This window comes from Grampus griseus (genome assembly GCF_964374135.1).
Source record: "Grampus griseus genome assembly, chromosome: 7".
Taxonomy (NCBI): domain Eukaryota; kingdom Metazoa; phylum Chordata; class Mammalia; order Artiodactyla; family Delphinidae; genus Grampus; species Grampus griseus.
In genome coordinates this window covers 72,720,195-72,745,381 of record NC_139001.1, presented here as the reverse complement: position 1 = coordinate 72,745,381, position 25,187 = coordinate 72,720,195, and the positions used below count along the sequence as shown (strand labels likewise).

Here is a 25,187-nt window from a genome sequence, read left to right as displayed (position 1 = left end):
CCATCCACCACTAGTTTTAAGAGGCAGTATAATTCCTAGTGGAAGTTTAGAAATAATATGATCAAGATAAAACAGCTTGTTAAAAGTAAAATGTAATAGCTCAGCCATCCCATATGCTAGGTTTTAAATAATTATATTCATCACAAGAACTGTAAGGAAAAGGTAATTGTAGCAGACATCACCTCTACTCTTGCTCCTGCTCACCATAATCCTGATTTTATTCAAGATTTACCACCTTCCTGTACAGGCCCCCCACTTCAGGGTAAGTGAGCCCCATTCCAGCCCCGGGAGTGAATCTTGACTGATCTTAAGCCATTCACAAACACCTGTTCTCAAGCTTTCCGTTCCTCTTCCCAGTGTTCGATATAATCATGGACAAAAGGCCCAAAAGGCCACCGAAATGGGAGGAGAAGTCTTCTGGGGGCAAAGGTTTCCTAGCTCTTAAAACAAGTCACAAGGAAGAAAAGGTCCCCTTCTGCTTCTGAGTGTGGCAGTGTGGAACTGCTCTAGTTGTCTGGCAGAAAGTCATCTATCTACCCTGCAGGAAGGCAGGGCAAGAGAATGCAGAAAACTAGGCCTTGCTGTGCTTGGACTTCTCTACCTCTATGCTTCGAATGAAACAAGAAGTCGCTTTATTATTTATGTTACTTTGACTTGGGTTGGGTATTCTCTTACTTTCAGCTAAAGATATCCTATTTGACAGCTGAATGGAAGAAAAATGACTTTTTTAAAAGTCATTTTTTTAAAAAAGTAGCATCCTAATATTGCTTTGGAAGGAATGTACTTCCTAATATTGTAGCATACTAATATTGCTTTATGAAGGATGTAGAGATGCAGATCCAATGTGGCCAGTGACCAACATCTACAGTGACACTCCTGAGCTGACTGGGAACAGAGAAGTGTTTAACACCAAAGGCCATTTTTAAGACAAAAAAAAAAAAAGAAAACCAAACAAAAACAGCTCAAACTCAAACAAACAGAATCGGTAAAGAAAAGATCATCCACAAACACATTATTTGCTCTAATTAAAAAAAAAATCCTATTGAGCCAAAATCTGCTTCCATGTACCATTTTACTCTTCACTTTTGGGGAGCAAGAATATTTTTAGGTGTAATAAAGTTGAAGTGAATAAAGTTACTTTATATGGATATTATTACTCAATTTTCCAGGTTCAAAAGCAAGAATAATAGAACTGGCTTACTTCTTTGGGATGGGATGAGGAAAAGTTTAATTAACAATTATGAGGGCTTCTGAAATTTTAATTGCTACATAAAAACACTTATAATATCACCTCAAACCAACTACCAGTAATCATTAAGAAACTGTAAGACTGGAATATAAGAATGATGGTTCTTTTTCTTAGTTTGTTTTTTCTTAGACATTAACAATGTTCAACTTTATGTTCTTTTATAGGCACTAGTGTTGGAAATAAACACACGCCTGTGAGTGTGGTGATTATAATTTCCTACATTACTAGTTCTCCATAGTCTCAGTTTTAATGATACAGTTTCCTCAAAGGATTATATTTACCCACAGTTGGACTTCAAAGTATAAGGAGTAGGAAAGACTTGTTATTAATTATTGATTTGATATATAAAGTAAGGTATTATAATTTCTCTCATGTAAAAATTTGACAATCCTGTCTATAGAAATTTTAATCTTGTCTTTGCTTATAGTTACACAGATTTTATTATTTAAATAACAAATTCTATCTATATCATCCAGGTTTAAAAATAACATATATCAATTGTGCTGGACACAAATCTGTCAAGCTGCTATGTTTTCATTTTCTCCAATCTGATTTACTCAAGATTAATTTGATTTCATATCCAGCAAAAAAACAAAAACCTCTCATAAATAACTCTCACTCCATCCTGTAAAACCCTGATTTTTCAGTCTCCTGAAGTATTAAAAATGTATATTTATGCAACATTACACTGTATAGTTTCTATTTGAGGCAATTATATCAAGAAGGCAGTTGTGGGCTACAGTGATCCTAACAATAAAGCCTGCTGAACTAGAAATTTATGGCCACTATTCTTAGATATACTTTTCACAGACATTTAAACAAACATAACGTATCAGTAAATACACAGACTGAGTTATTAATTAAGCAAAAGCAAAAATCTAAGACTAATTTTTGGGATATCCTGCAGAAATTGGACCCATTTTTTTTCCTTGATAAAATGTATTCCACCATAGTCAAGAGAATTTAAAATATACTTCATTCCCACAACAAACGCAGAGTAGGTTGAACAATCACCAAGTGTAGCTTTTAGTTCATGATCATAAAGTAATTAAATATTTTCAATGATGTATTTAAGAGAAAGCTATGAAATACACATGACAAAAAAATAAAATCACTATCTGCAATTATTACCTCCCCAGAAGAAATACAAATTCCCAGGTAAGGTTGGACAATCCATGTTGGAATACGCCAAGAGAAAATGGGAGTTGCAGTGATCAAGGACATTGCTTGAGGGGGTCATGTAAACAATGTGACTAAGTGAACACATTAGTGTTTAAATAATTATGCTCCTGTTTCTGAGCACTTCTCCCCTTATTAACCACCCTTGACATACAATCAGCCCAGATCAGAAATGTAGAACCTCAGACTGGACATGACCAGGCCCTGAATCTTTCCAAAAGTTCTGAGAATACATTCTCAGAGAAAAATGCCACCTGCTAATTGAAGTGTTTTAACTTCCTGTAACTTCATCAAGTAAGCAAATGTCAGTGGTTTATTATGCTCCTTTCCCCGTCCTTCTTCTATCTTTTATTCACCAAGCAAGAGTCACATATGTAAGCATATGTTTATTCAAATATTTTTTAAAGAAAATCATGTGAGAGACATAGAAAACAAACTTATGGTTTCCAAAGGGGAAGGTGGGGAGAGGGATAAATTAGGACTATGGGATTAACAGATACACACTACTATATATAAAATAGACAATCAACAAGGATTTACTATACAGCACAGGGAACTATATTTGATATCTTGTGATAACTTAAAATGGAAAAGAATCAAGAAAAGAATATAGATATATGCATATATATGGATAAATGAATCACTTTGCTATATACCTGAAACTACCACAGTATTGTACATCAACTATACTTCAATTTAAAAAAAATAAAAGAAAGAAAATCATGTGAGGCCACTCACTGTTTCCTGAATGCTGGCTTCTAAGGCTGGTTTTTATCTATTTCATCTTTTATCTTTTTGCCAATTCTGTTGGCAAAACTGACATAAGTACAGGGTCAGAGCTATGCTATATAAATACTGAAAAAGAGAGAGAAAGAGAATATGAACAAGGCACTGGTGATATTCACACATGATAGCCATAGCCAATACCTTGACCAACAAGTCCAAAAGATGAACCAAATGATAGCCTGTTGGTGAAAGTATAAATTGTTTCTACCTTCCTGGAAGGCAATATGGCAATACTCTCAAAAGCCTTAGAATTTTTCATGCCCTTTGGCCAGCAATTCCATTTCTAGGAATTCATCTAAAAGGATTAACCGTGGGATTACTCAAAGTATGGTGACAAGGTTTTTTATTCCAAGGTTTTAAAACAAATACCAAAATATGTAATACGTACATATTTGCCCAAAACCAGGAAATGGGTTAAATTTGTGTGGATGAATTATAACAATGTATCATAATACCATGTATGTAATAACAAATATGCTGTAAAGAATATTTAATACAGTGACTTAAAACATAGAAAAAGGTTAGTAAACATTTATAGAAAAAATGAATAATATTGGATCCAGTTCACAAACTGGAAAAACAATGGATAGTGTATTTTTTCATTTTTATGAACAATATACATATATCTGAAATGTACAAAATGTTACCAGAGGATATCTCTGGTGTTAGAAACTTAGATAAGCTTTTAGTTTCTTCTCTTTGCTTGCCTCAACTTTTAAAAAATTTTCTCTAATAAATGTAAAGAGTTTTGTATTAAGAGAAAAAACAATAAGGGAAGTCCATAAGCTACTAACCAGTTATTTTGAAAGTTACTAAAAATTAGGTAAATTGAAATAATTTAGTTGAAAAAGTACAACTTTGGGGTGTTAGCAATGTATACACAGAGGGACAAAATTGTTAAAAATCATTGTGGATTTTAGAGAGGGCAGACAGCAGAAGCAAGAATAACTACAATCCTGCAGCCTGTGGAAAAAAACCACACTCACAGAAAGATACACAAGATGAAAAGGCAGAGGGCTATGTACCAGATGAAGGAACAAGATAAAAACCCAAAAAACAACTAAATGAAGAGGAGATAGGGAACCTTCCAGAAAAAGAATTCAGAATAATGATAGTGAAGATGATTCAGGACCTCGGAAAAAGAATGAAGACAAAGATCTAGAACGTGCAAGAAATGTTTAACAAAGACCTAGAAGAATTAAAGAACAAAGAAAAAGAGATGAACAATATGATAAATGAAATGAAAAATAGACTAGAAGGAATCAATAGCAGAATAACTGAGGCAGAAGAACAGATAAGTGACCGGGAAGACAGAATGGTGGAATTCACTGCTGCGGAACAGAATAAAGAAAAAAGAATGAAAAGAAATGAAGACAGTCTAAGAGACCACTGGGACAACATTAAATGGAACAATATTTGCATTATAGGGGTCCCAGAAGGAGAAGAGACAGGACCTGAGAAAATATTTGAAAAGATTATAGTCAAAAACTTCCCTAACATGGGAAAGGAAATAGCCACCCAAGTCCAGGAAGCGCTGAGAGTCCAATACAGGAGAAACCCAAGGAGAAACACGTTGAGACACATAGTAATAAAATGGGCAAAAATTAAAGACAAAGAAAAATTACTGAAAGCAGCAAGGGAAAAATGACAAATAACATACAAGGGAACTCCCATAAGGTTAACAGTTGATTTCTCAGCAGAAACTCTAAAAGCCAGAAGGGAATGGCATGATATATTTAAAGTGATGAAAGGGAAGAAACTACAACCAGGATTACTCTACCGAGCAAGGATCTCATTCAGATTCGATGGAGACATCAAAAGCTTTACAGGACATCCCTGGTGGCGCAGTAGTTGAGAGTTTGCCTGCCGAAGCGGGGGGCGCAGGTTGGTGCCCCGGTCTGTGGGGATCCCGCGTGCCGCGGAGTGGCTGGGCCCGTGAGCTGTGGCCACTGGGCCTGTGCGTCCAGAGCCTGTGCTCCACGGCAGGAGAGGCCACAGCACTGAGAAGCCCGTGTACCGCAAAAAAAAAAAAAAAGCTTTACAGACAAGCAAAAGCTAAGAGAATTCAGCAACACCAAACCAGCTCTACAACAAATGCTAAAGGAACTTCTCTAAGTGGGAAACACAAGAAAAGGACCTACAAAAACAAACCCAAAACAATTAAGAAAATGGTCATAGGAACATACATATCGATAATTACCTTAAATGTGAATGGATTAAATGCTACAACCAAAAGACACAGGCTCACTGAATGGGTACAAAAACAAGACCCATATATATGCTGTCTACAAGACACCCACTTCAGACCTAGGGACACATACAGACTGAAAGTGAGGGGATGGAAAAAGATATTCCATGCAAATGGAAATCAAAAGAAAGCTGGAGTGGCAATACTCATACAGAAAAAATAGACTTTAAAATAAAGAATGTTACAAGAAACAAGGACGGACACTACATAATGATCAAGAGATCAATCCAAAAAGAAGATATAACAATTATAAATATATATGCACCCAACACAGGAGCACCTCAATACATAAGGCAAATGCTAACAGCTATAAAAGAGGAAATAGACAGTAACACAACACTAGTGGGGGACTTTAACACCTCACTTACACCAATGGACAGATCATCCAAAATGAAAATAAATAAGGAAACAGAAGCTTTAAATAACACAACAGACAAGATAGATTTAATTGATATTATAGGACATTCCATCCAAAAACAGCAGATTACACTTTCTTCTCAAGTGTGCATGAAAAATTCTCCAGGATAGATCACATCTTGGGTCACAAATCAAGCCTCAGTAAACTTAAGAAAACTGAAATCATATCAAGCATCTTTTCTCACCACAACGCTATGAGATTAGAAACAAATTAAAGGGAAAAAAACGTAAAAAACACAAACACATGGAGGCTAAACAATACGTTACTAAATAATCAAGAGATCACTGAAGAAATCAAAGAGGAAATCAAAAAATACCTACAGACAAATGACAATGAAAACATGATGATCCAAAACCTATGGGGTGCAGCAAAAGCAGTTCTAAGAGAGAAGTTTATAGCAATACAAGCCTACCTCAAGAAACAAGAAAAATCACAAATAAACAGTGTAATCATACACCTAAAGGAACTAGAGAAAGAAGAACAAACAAACTGCAAAGTTAACAGAAGGAAAGAAATCATAAAGATCAGAGCAGAAATAAATGAAATAGAAACAAAGAAAACAATAGCAAAGATCAATAAAACTAAAAGCTGGTTCTTTGAGAAATTAAATAAAATTGATAAACCATTAGCCAGACTCATCAAGAAAAAGAGGGAGAGGACTCAAATCAATAAAATTAGAATGGAAGAGGAGAAGTTATAACAGACACTGCAGAAATACAAAGCATTCTAAGAGACTACTATAAGTAACACTATGCCAATAAAATGGACAACTTGGAAGAAACGGACAAATTCTTAGAAAGGTGTAACATTCCAGACTGAACCAGGAAGAAATAGAAAATATGAACAGACCAATCACAAGTAATGAAATTGAAACTGTGATGAAAAATCTTCCAACAAACAAAAGTCCAGGACCAGATAGGTTCACAGGTGAATTCTATCAAACAATTAGAGAAGAGCTAACACCCATCCTCATCAAACTTTTCCAAAACATTGCAGAGGAAGGAACACTCCCAAACTCATTCTATGAGGCCACCATCATCCTGATACTAAAACCAGACAAAGCTACTACAAAAAAAGAAAATTACAGACCAATATCACTGATGAACATAGATGCAAAATTCCTCAACAAAATACTAGCAAACAGAATCCAACAACACACTAAAAGGATCATACACCATGATCAAGTGGAATTTATCCCAGGGATGCAAGGATTGTTCAATATATGCAAATCATCAATGTGTTACACCACATTAACAAATTGAAGAAGAAAAACCATATGATCAACTCAACAGATGCAGAAAAAGCTTTTGACAAAATTCAACACCAATTTATGACAAAAACTCTCCAGAAAGTGGGCATAGAGGGAAACTACATCAACATAATAAAGGCCATATATAACAAACCCACAGCAAACATCATTCTCAATTGTGAAAAACTGAAAGCATTTCCTCTAAGATCAGGAATAACACAAGAATGTCCACTCTCGCCACTATTATTCAACATAGTTTTGGAAGTCCTAGCCACGGCAATCAGAAAAGAAAAAGAAATAAAAAGAATACACATTGGAAAAGAAGAAGTAAAACTGTCACTGTTTGCAGATGACATGATACTATACATAGAGTATCCTAAAGGTGCCACCAGAAAACTACTAGAGCTAATTAATGAATATGGTAAAGTTGCAGGATACAAAATTAATGCACAGAAATCTCTTGCATTCCTATGCACTAATAATGAAAAATCTGAAAAAGAAATTAAGGAAACACGCCCATTTACCACTGCAACATAAAGAATGAAATACCTAGGAATAAACCTACCTAGGGAGACAAAAGACCTGTATGCAGAAAACTATAAAACACTGATGAAAGAAATTAAAGATGATACAAACAGATAGAGAGATATACCATGTTCCTGGATTGGAAGAATCAATATTGTGAAAATGACTATACTACCCAAAGCAATCTACAGATTCAATGCAATCCCTATCAAATTACCAGTGGCGTTTTTATAGAACTAGAACAAATTTCTTAACATTTGTATGGAGACACAAAAGACCCCGAATAGCCAAAGCAGTCTTAAGGGAAAGAAACGGAGCTGGAGGAATCAGACTCCCTGACTTAAGACTATATTACAAAGCTACAGTAATCAAGACAATATGGTACTGGCAAAAAACCAGAAATATAGATCAGTGGAACAGATTAGAAAGTCCAGAGGTAAACCCATGCACCTATGGTCAAGTAATCTATAACAAAGGAGGCAAGGATATACAATGGAGAAAAGACAGTCTCTTCAATAAGTGGTGCTGGGAAAACTGGACCGCTACGTGTAAAAGAATGAAATTAGAACACTTCCTAACACCATACACAAAAATAAACTCAAAATGGATGAGACCTAAATGTAAGACAGGACACTATAAAACTCTTACAGGAAAACATAAGAAGAACACTCTTTGACGTAAATCACAGCAAGATCTTTTTTGATCCACCTCCTAGAGTAATGGAAATAAAAACAAAAATAAACAAATGGGACCTGATGAAACTTCAAAGCTTTTGCACAGCAAAGGAAACTACAAACAAGATGAAAAGACATCCCTCAGAATGGGAGAAAATATTTGAAAATGAATCAACAAAGGATTAATCTCCAAAATATATAAACAGCTCATGCAGCTCAATATTAAAAAAAAAAAACCCAATCCAAAAAGGGGCAGAAGACCTATATAGATATTTCTCCAAAGAAGACATACAGATGGCCAAGAAGCACATGAAAAGCTGCTCAACATCACTAGTTATTAGAGAAATGCCAATCAAAACTACAATGAGGTATCACCTCACAGCAGTTAGAATAGGCATCATCAGAAAATCTATAAACAACAAATGCTGGAGAGGGTGTGGAGAAAAAGGAACCCTCTTGCACTACTGGTGGGAATGTAAACTGATACAGCCACTATGGAGAACAGTATGTAGGTTCCTTAAAAAACTACAAATAGAATCACCATATGACCGAGCAATCCCACTACTGGGCATATACCCAGAGAAAACCATAATTCAAAAAGACATAGGCACCCCAATGTTCATTGCAGCACTATTTACAATAGCCTGGTCATGGAAGCAACCTAAATGCCCATCGACAGACGAATGGATAAGGAAGATGTGGTACAGATATACAATGGAATATTACTCAGCCATAAAAAGGAAAGAAATTGAATGATTTGTAGAGATGTGGATGAATCTAGAGATGGTCATACAGAGTGAAGTCAGAAAGTGAACAACAAACATCGTGTATTAATGCATATATGTGGAACCTAGAAAAATGGTACAGGTGAACCAGTTTCCAGGGCAGAAATTGAGACACAGATGTAGAGAGCAAATGTATGGACACCAAGCGGGGAAAGTGGCAGTGGGGTGGTGGTGGTGTGATGAATTGGGACATTGGGATTGACATATATACACTAATATGTATACAATGGATAACTAATAAGAACCTGCTGTATAAAAAAATAAATAAAATAAAATTCAAAAAAAAACATTGTGTATTTTCAATAGCATTCAAGATTTAGATCTCATAATTATTATTAGAATAATTATATAATTATAATTAGAATAATGATTATGAATCAACACTATAAAGTTTAATAACCTATCAAACAATAAAGCAGAAATTACTTGTTATCATTCTATAGCTTTTGCCACATATTGGCTTCAGATCTGACATAGCTGAATGGAGCATCAATTATGTCTCATCCATATGATTAACTCATCCAAATGTTAGAAAATTAAAGCCACAATCTCATCTGAGTCTAAAACAAGCAATTAAACTGTCTTCATGTTACTAATGAAATACAGCCCAAATAGAATCTAAATAGCTTCACAAACATACTGAATAAATAAATAGGTTCGATTGCAGCCAATTCTTAAAAAAATGTGTTAGTAAAAGACAATATCCTTTAAAGGTCTGTTGTCCAAGATAGAAGCTACTAGACACAAGTGTCTATTCGGCACTTGAAATGTGGCTAGTCCCAATTCAGGTGTGCTGTGGTGTGAAGTGCAAACCAGATTTCAAAGACTTTGTATGAAAAAAAAATGTAATATATCTCATTAATAATTAAATGCTGATTTACATTGAAATTATATCTTGGCACTATTAAGTTAAAATATACTACCATAATACATTGTATCTTTTAAAATATTTTAATATGGCTACATAAAAATTTTAAATTATGAATGTGGCTCACATCCTACTTCTATTAAATAGCACTGCTCTAGTAGTCAACCCAATTTACCAACATCCTGGTGCATATACATGCTTGAAGTAGTGTGGTGTGAGGGAGAAGCTTTCTATTCAGATGAGCAGAAGAAACTCATTCCTGCTCAGCTATCTACTAGTTCAGAAATTTTGGGAAAATTGCTCATCTACAGCTGCAGCTGTAAAACAAATCTGTGAAATAGAGCTTTTGAAATGGGGTGTATTGAGGATTAAAATTACATGTACTTGTCATGTCATGTAATAGGCACTCAATAAATATCAATGGTTCCATTTTCCCTCTTTATCTTAGATTTTTAAAAATCTGTATTTTTGCTTTATAAGATAGAAACAGTATGTATGCCAAAATTATTTATAATGTTACTACCTGGGGACAGCTATTGTTATTGTTTATTTGGGTGGATAACCTCTCAGTCTTTTTTTTTCTGTGGCTAAATGGATGTAACACTTTCAGAGGGAAAGGGAAAAAAAAAAGAGAACCCATGTTATGCAAGCTATTTTGTGGCCTGATTTTTAATTGCACAGCAAATTATTGCAACTACCTGTGCCATTAAAATTCTTTAATATAATTCTTAATGACTGTGGTATTCCATTGTGTGGATATATCATAATTGATGAAGCTATTTGTTGGCTATTTCATCATTTTGAAGATTTTACTATCACTTAAGAAAGAAATACAATATTGAACACCCTGAAGCCAACTATTTATTTCACTTCTATGATTATTTCCTTTAAGATTATTGCTAAAGAGACAAAGAGAATTTACACTTATAAAGATATTTGATGACCTATTGCCAGATTGTCTTCCAAAAGTGTTTAGTCACTAGTCCTGTATAAAAATGCCCATTTCTTCCATATTTTTAAACTTGCATAAATTTCTTTTGTTTTGGGCTTCCCTGGTGGCACAGTGGTTAAGAATCTGCCTGCCAATGCAAGGGACACGGGTTCGAGCCCTGGCCCGGGAAAATCCCACATGCTGCGGAGCAACTAAGCCCATGCGCCCCAACTACCGAGCCTGCATTCTAGAGCCCGCAAGCCACAACTACTGAGCCCATGTGCCACAACTACTGAAGCCTGCGCGCCTAGAGCCCATGCTCCACAACAAGAGAAGCCATGACAATGAGAAGCCCACGCACCCCCGCTCACCACAAGTAGAGAAAGCCCACGCACAGCAATGAAGACCCAACACAGCCAAAAATAAATAAATAAGAAAGATTCTTAAAAACTTCTTTTGTGTTTTACCATTTTATAGGTAAAAATCTGAGTATTTTAAAATTTTTCATTGCTTTGATGAGTAGAGAGGTTTTCAAAAATTTCTCTGTCATTTGTATTTAGAATTACCATCCAGAGTTCCATGGACTGCCATGAGGATATCAATTCACCTCCCAGCATCTGACCATAGAATCTTGCATCCCCACCCGTTACTGTAGTAGATGAAACATTCATGCTTATTCCTCCAGTTGTGCACTAAATCTTGTTACTGGATTATTCTCATCGGCATCAAACATACTAATATTTGTCCCATTTTAAGCAAAACAAAAGACAAAACCACAACATAAAAGTCTGACCTTACTTTCTAGCTCTCCTTTGTAAGATAACTTCGCAAAAGAGTTATCTATGCTCATTGCCTTCAATTGTTTCCTCTCATTCACTTGAACTCAACCCAGTTGTGCATCTGTTCCCACTTCTTCAGTGAAAATGGTCACCAAAGACCTCCATGTGGAGCCAGCAGTCAACCATCAGTCCTATTTTATTTGACCTAGCAACATTTACTCAGTGGATCGCCCCTCCTCCTCACGGTGCTGCCCACTCCCTCTTCCCTTACCTTCTGGGACAGCACACTCTTGCATTTCTTTGTATCTCACAGACCTTCCCTCAGTGTCCTTTGTTGGTTACCCTTCTTGCTGACAATGTAATGCCAGCAGACCCAAGTGAAACAGGAGGAAAGGGGGCAGGGCACAACCTTTAAAAGAATGACATCGCCTTTAAGGATATGACATAAACTGGTTAGAACCAACTAGGTCCAAGATGTTGGAAGATTTGACTCCCGGTAGACCTTGAGCCTCATTATACACACATTGTAATGCATTAGCATATGCTAAATGACACACCCACAGGCACGATGACAGTTCTGAGGCTGACCATAAAAGGCAAAAAGTGGGTGGTGGCCCAATTCCTGGAAATCCCTGCCCCTTCCCCAAAATAGTTGGAATAATCCTCCCACTTACTAGCCTATGAAATTACCCAGCCTGTAAAAACTAACCATCCCATATTCTGGGGCTGCTCTCACCTTCTGGGACTGACAGCATTCTGTCTATGGAATGTGTAGCTCTCTAAATAAAATTCACTTCTTACCTATCACTTTGCTTCTCCCTGAATTCCTCCTGCACTGAGACATAAAGACCCTGAGCTTCATTAAGTCCTGAGACCAGGTGTGCAATCTCAATTGAAAGACCGTGGGTTTGAGTCCCAGCCCATGGATTCATGTCCCAATCCGAGTTTTGGCTGAGTAAAAGTCTCAGCCCGAGTGTTCAAGTCCCAGTCAGAGTTCTGGCTGTGTGCAAATCCTATCTGAGCTGTGCAGCTTCACAAGGAACTAGTCTTTGATCCTCTCCTTTGTCCCTTCACACTCTTTTGGTGATCACATCCAATTTCATGCTGGTGACTCACAAACATGTATCTCCAGCTCACATTTCTCTCCTGAACTCCAAACTCATATAACTGACTGCCTTCATAAAGTCTGTATTTGGACATCTGATAGCATCAAATTCAACATGTCCAAACCTGAATGCCTGATTTCCCCCTCTGCTTTGCTTACAATCTTCCCCAACTCAGTTGATGGTAACTTCATCCTTCCAGTTGCTCAACCACAAAATTTTGGACTATTCTGTTGTTTTCTTTTTCTCACATACCTTATTTTAAGTCTGTCAGCAGATGCTGTTGGCTTTACCTTTAAAATGTGTCCAAAAGCTGACTATTTCACACCATCTCCACTTCCTGATGCAGGCCACCCTTATATCCCACCTGGGTTTAATTAACTTTCTAAGGGTTCAGTCTTTTCTTGGCCCTCCTTTCCTCCATCTTAAACACAATAACTGCCAAAGTGATTCAGCTAAAACGTAAGTTAGGTCTAGTTAGCACACTTCCTCACACTTCTGCTTCCAGTAGCTTCCCATATCACTCAGAGTAAAATCATAAGTTTTATAAACGGCTACCAGGCTCTAAATGTCCCACCCTCACCCTTACTTCTTTGACCATACCTTCTACTCCTCTCCCCGTCTATCACTCTATTCCCGCCACACAAGCCTCTTGCCAGAAACATGCCCACCTCAGTAAACACTGGCTAGAACACTCATACCGCATATTTCTGCATGGCTAGCCCTCTCACCCCCTTCATGACTTTCCTTCACTGTCGATTCCTCAACCAGGACTATCCCCAAACTTCTATTCAAATTTGCAACCTGTTGGGACTTCCCTGGCGGTCCAGTGCTTAAGACTTCACCTTCCAATGCGGGGGGTTGCGGGTTCCATCCCTGGTCGGTGTGCTAAGGTCTCACAGGCCTGGTGGCCAAATAACCAAAACATATAAAACAGAAGCAGTATTGTAACAAATTCAATAAGGACTTTAAAAATGGTCCACGTGCAAAAAGAATCAAAAAAAACACTGCAGTCTGTCCCCTCCCCCACAATCCCAGCAACTTCTCTTTTCCTCTAATCACTATTGTTCCATAGTACTTATCACCTTCTAATATACTACCGTGGATAATTTACTTACCTAGGGTGTTTATAGTTCGTTGTGTGTCTCCAACCTACCTCATGAGTACAGGGGCTTTTGTTTATTTTATGCCAGTAATTGCTCAACAAATATTTGTGGAAAATATGAATGATAAGTCACTTCTTCCTCTCTTTTGTCCCTTTTCTCTTCTGGCTGTTCAACAATTAATTTTGCAAAGTGTTTTTATATGTTAGAGATTTTAATCTTTTGTGCCTGATATTTGCCAACGTTTCCTATTTGTCATTTGTTTTTTACCCTTATTTTTTTCCTTAAAAAATTCCTTGTTTTTAGGATAGACAGTATATTCACAGGCTTCAAAATTCTAAAGGTATAATAAAAGGGGGGAGTTACAATAAAAATTCTCCCTCACATTCCCCCCCACCCAGGCATCTAGCTTCCATTCCCAAAGGCAACAAATGTTATCAATTTCTGCATATTTTTTCAGACATATAAAAGCAAATATGTATATGTATGTGTTTTACTTTTTCCTGTTTTACACAATGTGTACTGTACATTGTATATAAGGCTTGCTTATTAACCTTATATCACACCTTAATCCTGACCCCTGGAAAGTGTTCCATATCAGTGAATGCTAAGTATTTACTTTTTTTTTTTTTTTTTTTTGGCCACACTGCGTGGCTTGCACAATCTTAGTTTCCCGACCAGGGATTGAACCCAGGCCCCCGGCACTGAAAGTGTGGAGCCCTAACCACTGCACCACCAGGGAATTCCCTACATCGTTTTTTGTTTTTAATCTGGAAAATAATACATTGTATGGTTGTACAATAATCTACAAAACTAGGTCCTATTGACATTAAGATTGTTTCCTCAGTCTTCAGCTACTACAATGAATAACTAAAAATAAATCACTGTATATTCAAGTATACAGTTGACCTTCTGACAACATGGAAGAAGGGTAGGGAGGGGAGGGTTAGGGGCACTGACCCTTAGCACAGTCGAAAATCTGGGGACTATGAACTCTACAAATCCTTCTCAGTTTTCCCTCCCTTTGGTGGGACAGGATGGCTGGAGTTGGGTATTTCCGTCCCCAACATGTAAGGCTAGCGCTGCTGGACTTGTGTATTTTCCTGCCCCCAGGTAGGTTAGGTTCTGATAAAACTGTAGCAATTTAGGCTCCAATAAAATAGTTTCTCCTGAGGGCAGCCTTTGTTAAGAACAGAATGCTCTGGAGTATTTCCAAACGGTTCATTTTCCCCTCCCTTGTCAGAGGCATGAGGGGATTTTTCTCAGATATTCACTGTGGGTACCTGGTAGAACTTCTTGAGGCAAAACTCACAAAAGTGTGCTGACATCCCCCTTAACTAAGGCCCCCTAGAGTTTTTAACTCTCAAAGTTGTCCACAACTCAGCTTCAAGCAATTCCTCAATTATAGTCCAGGTGTTCCTATCCCAACATTGGTTCCCCTGAAGGTTTCTGCTAAACCAGTTTCCTCTCAGGTAATTTGTGATTCTCTGTATCACCTGTGTCTCCAGCTCTGGGGGCAGTGGTTTGCCCTGTGACCTAACTTCTCTGAGGTAGTTAAGAAGAGTTGTTGATTTTCCAGTTTGTTCAGCTTTCTACTCCTCATTAGAGCAGAGTGGCAAATTCTAAGCTCCTTACTTGCTGGACAGAGAACTGGAAGTCCCTTTGATTCTTTAAAGATTTAATACTTGCCTGAGGAAACATCTCATTATATTTTATTAAATGTTTATGTCATTGCATTTATTTAATTTTTTTCTTTATGATTTTCACTGCAGGTAACGTGTTTTTAAAAGGCCTTCTCCACTCCAAGATTATTTAATACTTGTTTTTATTTTTATCTAATTCTTTTATGATTATTTTCTTCTTCACATTTTATGCACCTGGAGTTTACTGAGTCATAAGGAATAAGAGATCTAACCTAACTTTCTAATTCCCTGTTATTTAGTGCTGTCATATAAATAATCCCTCACAGTATAAAAATTTTACCTTTATAATAAATTAAATTATTATAGATATTTTCTGTTTTCTGTATTTCTATTTTGTTCCATTGATCTGCTACAGACATATGAACTTCCTAATATACTGTGATATTAAAATATATATTTATATTTGGCTGTGCAAGTTTTACCATTCCCCCACCCTATTCTTCATTTTGAAGAAGTTATTCTTCACTTTGGGTGATTTTACAAGCTTAATCTTCCTAATAAATTTTGGAATAATGTTGAACAATTCTTCAATTGCAATTGTACTAAATTGACAGATTAATTTCATGAGTCATGGATATTTTGAAATCAAATCAACTATTATATAAAATTAGGAATTTTATACTCAAACTGGTTTAAGACATTAATATGGATTAATTGCCCTTGAAAATTCAGCAGTGAGGTTGGCTTCCCATGCAGTTCAAACACGGTACCAGACCAGTTTCCCCATGACTGTCTGGGCCCTCTCCTCTCCTTGCGTGCTGTTGTCCTTCATTCACAAGATGGCTGCCAGCAGCAACCACAGCCATGTACTTTCCTGGTAGATCCACAGGGAAGAAAATGCACTACCCCTCACAAGTATCTAACAAAAGTTCTGAGCTTTGCCTAGATTTGGACCACCCTGAGCTAATTGTTGTGACCGGGGGGAATGAAGTTATGGACTGGTGCACACTCCCAATCAGGGTCTACCTTTGGATCTGGGGTTGGAGTCATTCCAACCCAAACTGGCAAGCTGCTACAAAATAGGAGGAATTAAAATAAATATTGGGGATTAACCATGATGTCCACTGCCTTTAGCCCAACGAAAATTTCTCACAATTTAAAAATGTCCCCTAGATCTTTCAGCCTTCTTATGTTGTAGCAGTAGGCACCTGTTTAAAATATGCACACACTCACTTGTGCAGGTGTACACATATATGTATACAATCTATGTGAATTCTCACAAGGCCTAATAACTAGAACCAAAAGGGGAAATGGCCTTATCAAAATAATGGCAGATATTGGCAAATGAGAGTCCAGTAAATATTACAATTGAATATATAATTCACTGCGCTAGTTAGAACAGTGCATTTACATGCCTTACTCCCCACCAGCCACAGATTTCTGATGCCCACCACCTCTATTTATTCAAAACAGCCCATTTAGGGACTTCCCTGGTGGCGCAGTGGTTAAGAATCTGCCTGCCAGTGCAGGGGACACAGGTTCAATCCCTGGTCCGGGAAGATCCCACATATCATGGAGCAACTAAGCCTGTGCACCACAACTACTGAGCCTGTGCTCTACAGCCCGTGAGCCACAACTACTGAGCCTGCACTCTAGAGCCCATGAGTCACAACTACTGAGCCTGCGCTCTAGAGTCTGCGAGTCACAACTACTGAGCCCACATGCCGCAACTAATGAAGCCCATGCACCGAGAGCCGCAACAAGAAGCCACCACAATAAGAAGCCCGCGCACCGCAACGAAGAGTAGCCACCACCCGCCACAACTAGAGAAAGCCCACATGCAGCAACGAAGACCCAATGCAGCCAAAAACTAAAATAAATTAATTTAAAATATATATATATAAGAAATACTAATACTTGTCATATTCATCTTCTTTCATTTCAAAGGAAGAGCCTTTTACTTCTATTGCTAATTTACTATACATGTGTCCCTTCAATAGTTTTCCTTTCTTTTCAGGTATATATTCTTCGGGGAAATTTTTGAGGTCAATATAATAAAAAGCATATTTTGCTACAAAACGTTTCCCAGAAACTTCATATACAGAAAACTACATGAAGTAGACTATTGCTCTGACCCAGGGTGGCATTTCTGGGTTTGTTCATTAAATGAATTTTAATATAAAATTTACACTAGAGAAGATGGCCCTGCTGACACTGAATTTTAAGTCAGTTAACATTATAGTTGTCATTCAGAAGAGGATTGTCATTCTCAGGATACAATCGAAAGTGCATTTTCTTATTGCTATTTGCAGCAACAAGGATGGGACCTAGAGAATACCATACTAAGTCAATTAAATCAGACAGAGAAAGACGAATATTATATACTATCACTTATATGTGGAATCTAAAAAATAATGCAAATGAATCTATATACAAACAAGAAACAGACTCACAGACATAGAATACAAACTTATGGTTACCAAAGGGGAAAGGGAGGGACAGGGAGGGAAAAATTAGGAGTTTGGGATTAACTCATATAAACTATTATACATAAAATAGATAAGCAACAAGGATTTACAGTATAGCACAGAGAACTATATTCAATATCTTATAACAACCTATTATGGAAGATAATCTGAAAAAATATGTATATATATAACTGAGTTACTTTGCTGTATACATGAAAATAACACAATATTGCAAATGCACTTTTTTAAACTTCAATTTCTAAAAAAAAAATTTATAAAACATACTTTGTGTTCACTATAGGGCAAAATCACAGTAGATTACAAGTAACATAATTCCATGGGTATATTTTCCATTGTAATCAATTTTTAGTACTGATTTGTAAATTTCCATTGAAGAAGAGCTTCACATCTTGAAATAAAAATTCATAGTTATCAAAAATTCATGTTTGAAAACTATTTCTTACCTGTGTAGTAAAGAGATAAATAAGAGGGATATTTTCATCAAGTTTCAACCTTATAAAAATCTTTAAAACCATTATTTCAAGGAAACTACTTTGGAGAAAAAAAAACCTCTCTATTCAACAAATAGTAAATCTAAACATTTATTGATAGTCATATTCCAGTCACAAAGTATCTATGAAAACAGTAAACAGGAAGTATAGTGACCCCGAAAAAAGTTAAAATTTGGTGGCAAAAATCTAGATAATTCAAGTAGTTTTATTACCTGTATATATCTTCTAACTGCATATCAAAATCTTGAAGTTTCTTTTGATATTTCTCTGTAAAGTTACAGAATTCATTAAGGATTGAAAACTTCAAGTCAGGGTATGGACATTCCAAAGTTTCTAATTCCACGGGCATTTCACTAAGCAGGTTACTTCTTTCTTCTGAAGAATGATCAAGTGTCTGAAAAAAAATTGTATGATTATTTTATTTAATGTAAATGACAAATTGATAAATTACTACCTATATCGCACTTACTTTCAAACTCCAGTCTGAAAGATAATTTTCTATTTTCTGTTGCTCTAGCCTAAGTCTTTCATAGACGGCTTTCAATTGTTTCTTCACGAAGTCAACCTATAGGACATTTAGAACAAGTGGTATGCAAATTATTGATTTATCCAATATTTATATTTAAAGTCACAGGAATTTTTCTCAAAAGCCATTAAATGATGACAAATTAGATAAGGGAAAGTCTCTTTGAGGACCCATGGAAGAGGGTTCAAGAGATGCCATAGCCAAGCAGTGCCCATCAGACAAAGGAGCCTTAAAGGAGCTTCTAGACACGTAACCCAAAATGGGCTCAGTCACAGCCACTCTGCACTCACATTTGGATTTTGTTTGTGATGAAGCAGAAAGCTTTCCAGATTGCCTCTGCTTTAATCACCCACTCCTTTCCTTGCATCCTTGCCTCCAATCCCCAGTTGGACATGGATTTTTAATGTTTATTTTAAATTATTATTTATGAAAGCAATATGAGAATACTACAGACTAACTGAAAAATAAAGAAAAATCACCTAAAAGCCTACATCTAGGGCAGCTATGATAATGGAACTTATGCTCTAGTCAGGGAAGATAGTCTTAAACTCATAAAAAGTAAGTAAGAAAATATCAGGAAGAGGTAAGTGAGGTAAAAACTGACTGAGGTAATAGGGAGTGACTGGGTCTTCTCTCATGCCTCTCGGAGGAGAGGACATTTATGCTAAGACCTAAAAGACAAAAAGGGCCATGAGTAGGACAGAAGAAACAGTGCAAAGGCCTCAAGACAGGAAGGAGTCTGGCTTATGTGAGGAATAGGAAGAAGGCCAGCGTCGGTGGGACAAGGTCTAGTAGGAAAAAGAGGGTGTCACGTAGGAGGTGAGACTAAAGGAGGCGGATAGGGAAATGTACAGGGAGTGTTACCGTGTGCTCGACGTACAGCGAGGCCAAACAATACCAAAATGTCAGAGTTTGGCGCAAAGAAAGGTTTATCGCAGGGCCATGCCACGCGACAGGTGGCTCGTGCCTTAACATAACCCAAACTCCCCGAAAGCTTTCAGCAAAGCCCCGTTACAGGAAAGGTGAGAGAGGGGTGTGGTTAGTTGTTGCAAACTTCTTGGTGTCAGATTCTTTGTTTTCTTTTTTTTTTAGATCCTTTGTTCTTGAGGTCAGGTCATGGTCAGGTCATGATGTTCCTGTAAACCTCCACCAAAACAAAATGTTATTCTCTGTTCTACAGGAAAGGGCAAGGTCCCAAGGCTCAACTTTCGCCCTCCGAGGTCCAGGCCCAGGCTAAGAGGAGAGGGTCCCTGCGCAGCCACTTACCAGACCCAGGAACGTTGGTCCAGCACCCAGTCTGGGTCCTCCAGCCAGTGCCCAGGCCCGGCTGAGGAGACAGATCTCAGCGGGCAGTGCCCTCAGGGCCGGGTCCCCAGACCCTGCCCAACCGACATCACTGAGCGAGCAAGACGCCCAGGGCCCAGCCTGCCCTCAGGTCGCCCAAACAGGGCCGGGACCCACGGACTGCGACGACGGAGACCGCTGCCGCCATTAGGTCTCAGAGGTGGGAATGGAGGAGGTTTGCGGCTGCTTCAAGGCCTGGGCCCGGCCAGTGAGCGGCCGTGGCAGGGGCTCTGGAGCTCCGCAGACGACAGCTGTCCCGGGGCGCCCTCCAGCTCACCGCTGGCCCATGGCCAATGGGCCTGGAGGGTCCGGGGGAGAAGGCTGCGATCCGCCTCTCACCACATTCTCTGCCGCGAGGACCACCATAAAGCTGACTGGTGTCGGAGCGGGACCTCCAACCGCAGCGCTAAGGGTCACTCGCTCGTGGTCGCGCGCTAACGGTTTCGCGCTAACGATCTCTCGATAACAGTTAACGGCTGCGCACCGGCCCCGCCCCTATCGCAGGAGGAATTGTGGGCCGGCAGGAGCCCTGAAGGGATTTACCAGACGGAAAACTTGATCCCCTCCTCTATGATAGGATTTCAGAATACCCTGGAAGGAGAGGCAAGAATGAAAGCGGGTAGGCCAGTTACGAGGTCATTGAAACATTCTCGGGGAGAAATTAGCATGTTTGGACAGATTCAGGGATATGTTTAAGATGCCGAGTAGATAGAATTTGCTATACCTTCTATTTATATACATAAGGCGTACATGTTTCTTATCTCCAACTCTTCTAATTGGGATAAAAATAAAATATTACATTATTAAAAGTAAAGGAGGGCTTCCCTGGTGGTGCAGTGGTTGAGAGTCCGCCTGCCGATGCAGGGGACACGGGTTCGTGCCCCGGTCCGGGAAGATCCCACATGCCGCGGAGCGGCTGGGCCCGTGAGCCATGGCCGCTGAGCCTGCGCGTCCGGAGCCTGTGCTCCGCAACGGGAGAGGCCACAACAGTGAGCGGCCCGCGTAACGCAAAAAAAAAAAAAAGTAAAGGAAATATACTGACCTCTTCCAGTACTTTCACAGAGTTGGATTCACTGTGCGAGTGTGAATGCTGTGAAATGTGATGCTGTCTGTATTTTAGATCTGCTCTCAATTGCTGAAGAGGATTTATTACATTTTTAAGATATGTGCACCATTGTTCTGATAACTCTTGTTCTATGGTGAAACAAAATTAAATCAAAGCAACACATTATTATTTTAAGTTTCTTCAAGAACAGGTCATTAGATGCAGATTATTTTTGGATTCCTTTAGAAAAAAGCAAACAGCAATATTAAAAGAACATGAAGTGTGTGGCCCACTTACATCTTCAAAACAAAGCTCCCCTTTAAATGTGGAACCAAAAAAGAAAAAAAAACCTACCGAAATTCATAAGGTCAGAAAGACATTCATTTCCAATGTTCTCTTCATTGAGTAAGGATTTTATTTCAGATTCCAGTTTACATCTGAAATAGACATTATCTCAATCAATTCTTTTACAATCATAAACATATATATAGGTTTAAAAAATAACTAACAGTAGAAACACTCAATCTAATGTGGTTTTATTCACCTGTTCACTAATTCAGACCACATACTAAATTCCTAACATGGATTAGGTACTTGCCAGGACACTGAGATAAGTGAATACTCCAGGAGAAGTAACAGCGTGAGCAAGGCAAGGACGGGGTACATCCTGGCACTATTTCGGGTGGAGAGAGCTCCGGGCACTGGGAAGCTGCTGAGGGATATTAAACTGACCGTGCCAGCTCAGATCTGTGTTTTGGAAAGATTTCCAAGGCAGCAAGATGGAGGATGGGCTAGAAGGAGGGTGAAGAATAAAAGTGGAAGATGAAGAGGAGGGGATCAGGCAAACCTGGATCAACAAGGAGGTTATTTAAAAAGTTCAGAGATGAGGAGGTCCTGACCTAGGGAAATGGGAGTAAAAGTATATATTTTTATACACCAAAAACATAATAAATCTCAATAATCTTTTACTATATTATTTAAATATAGTCATTTTAGAGTAAAACTATAACCAGCTCTAAATGGACATCTAAAAATATTGCAGTCTATCCCTTATTTATGGCAGGTTTAATAAAATCATAAAAAGAGTTTTGATTTATTATGACTGTTAAGATACAATATTTTAAATGGTATAAAATAAGAAAATAGCAACAATTAACACACTAATACGATGATTATTTTTATTTTTGCCTATAAGTTTCTAACCCTTGTCTACATGCATGGATATTTTAACTAGTTGTAATTATGGCATATTTACCATTTTATATTCGGGTTTTTCTTTTTTAACTTACTTTAAGATATTTCTAAATAATTTTCATAATTGCCATTTATTTTAGTGGCTGCAGAGTATTTTATATTACATATGTGCCATCATCTTCTAAGCCAATTCACAAATGTGGGACAGTGTTTTGTTTGTATACATAAAGGAGGGGTCCTATTGTAGATGACACTTACTGTCTATTTTTCTAGCATGTGGTCTTAGTCAAAGGTATTTTTTTTTAATTTTATATGTTTTATTTTTGGCTGTGTTGGGTCTTCGTTGCTGCACGCGGGCTTTCTCTAGTTGTGGCGAGTGGGGGCTACTCTTCATTGCGGTGCGCGGGCTTCTCATTGTGGTGGCTTCTCTTGTTGCAGAGCACGGGCTCTAGGCACGCGGGCTTCAGTAGTTGTGGCATGCAGGCTCAGTAGTTGTCGCTCTCAGGCTGTAGAGCGCAGGCTCAGTAGTTGTGGCACACGGGCTTAGTTGCTCCGTGGCATGTAGGATCTTCCTGGAGCAGGGCTCAAACCCGTGTCCCCTGCACTGGCTGGCAGATTCTCAACCACTGCACCACAAGGGAAGTCCCAGTCAAAGGTATTTTTAAGATTACATTTGAAAGTGTTATATGGAGAATAAGTGCATAATAGTGGAGTAAACCCACAAGTTATTTCATAATGGATTTTTAAAAACAAAACTATAGCACTTTAAACCATTTAGGTCAGCCCTCTTATATTTTCAGCATCTAGAAGGCCATAGCAGAACACAAAAACCAACAGGAGAAGTGGCTTTGTTCATACAGGAGATCAACCTGCTACTGTGCATATAATAATTCTAGTAAGCTCCATCCTGGCTTTGTAGATTAACAACCCTGAACCATCAGACAAGACCAGCCTATTTCTCTAATTGTCCTAATTGCCTAACAAAATCCAGGAGCAAGTACTACACGACTCTGAGACTAGCTTGTGAATGCAGGCTAACGTTCCCAAATTGTGTCCTGTAAAACAGAAACATCAATAAGATGCTAGGAAAAACTGGGAAATGGTGAACTAAACAAATCAGACAAGTTTCCATATTGCAGGATTTCTCAGAAACTGGATTATGCTAAAGTACATTGAGGTTCTCCAAAAAGGGGATGAAATATGAAGTATTTTCCTAATTTTTAGGATGATGAAATTCATTATTCTCCATGGAGTATCTTTTTTTTTTTAATTAAAAAAAAATTTTTTTTTTCCATGGAGTATCTTGAAGAATATTTGTTTTGTAGAATATGATTTAGGAAATATAGATAAAAACTGTGATGCACTCAAGAGCATTAAAATGGTAACTCTGGGGAGGAAAACCCTGCCTGTTCACCACTGACATGTAGACTCAGTCCCAGGTGTTCACCAAGTCAGAACTCTGCAGCACAGACAACTGTCTCCACATCTGAATAGGGGACAAATGTAAGGCAACATTCCATATCCAGATCTGCCAACTTAAGTACCTCCTACTGTTACTTGGCCTGTCCTCTGGTACCACTGAATCTGATGATACTACAAAAGTTCTCCTGAGATTTTGTGTGACTGTTTGCCTAGAGGATATATTAATCCACTTCCTAGATATGCCCAGTTGCAATGCAATCATCTGCCTGGTGAGGACATTTTTGAACTCTCAGGACTCTACTTTCATACAGGTCCTCGTCCTCCCAGGATGCTGCCAAAGTTCTAGGTGTAGTACAGTCAGTCTCCTCAGAACATCAAAAATTACCCAGAGCTTCCTAGGATTTCTAGGGTACACTTAGTTACTAATTTCGGCAGAACAAGGAAAACATGGGGCACTGGAGACTGGTAGAATCAAAAGCCATTTATGCAAACAATAAGCAAAGGGGCATGGATTGTGAAAGGCAGAGTAAGAGAGGATGTTAAAGTTCCTTAGTGGAACTAACAGCCAGGAGATCAGCAGAAAATTAGAGCACCAGAGCAGGCTGAAGGCCAGAGCCATATCCCTCCAATAAGGAAGGAACTCAGCAGTTCAGACAGCTTGGTACCTCAGACTAGCTATTTGATCTGCTTCTCTCTCTTCTAAGAGTCTGTCCCAAGCTGTGTACCACAGAGGGCAGAGAGGGAAATCTCACAACTGTTGGCTAAGGAATGAATCAGAGCGAATTCTCAGATGGCCTGAGTCACACAGTTATGAATACTGACCTCAATTTCATCTTTAAAGACACTTTTCCAGACAATATTTAATTGTTGTTGGTAAAGCTCCATGATAGATTCTGTATAAAGGTGATACTTTAAAAATAAAATTGTAAGAGACTACATATATTTCTAACAGAAACTACAATAAAAGTAGTAAGGCTTACAAATAAATCCCTCAAACTTTATTAGTCAAAAGTTCATATTAAAATAATAATTGCAATTCTTTACCACATGGCCAATATAAATAACTTCCTCTTTAATTTCAAAATCAGTCACTCTGAAACAAGGAAGAAAGTACTCCTGGCAAAGTGTATCAAGGT

The 25,187-nt window shown here is 38.1% G+C and overlaps 1 protein-coding gene across 1 annotated transcript in view; it reads right to left on the bottom strand.

Moving 5' to 3' along the window:
• Window positions 1-25,187, bottom strand: part of CCDC148 (coiled-coil domain containing 148) — a gene marked incomplete at both ends in the record, with an annotated part of 273,810 nt that overhangs the window by 140,599 nt on the left and 108,024 nt on the right. The window contains 4 exon segments of the mRNA XM_082659036.1: window positions 18,733-18,914; window positions 18,990-19,085; window positions 21,433-21,584; window positions 21,790-21,872. Of these exon segments, the coding sequence (XP_082515162.1) occupies window positions 18,733-18,914; window positions 18,990-19,085; window positions 21,433-21,584; window positions 21,790-21,872 (513 nt within the window).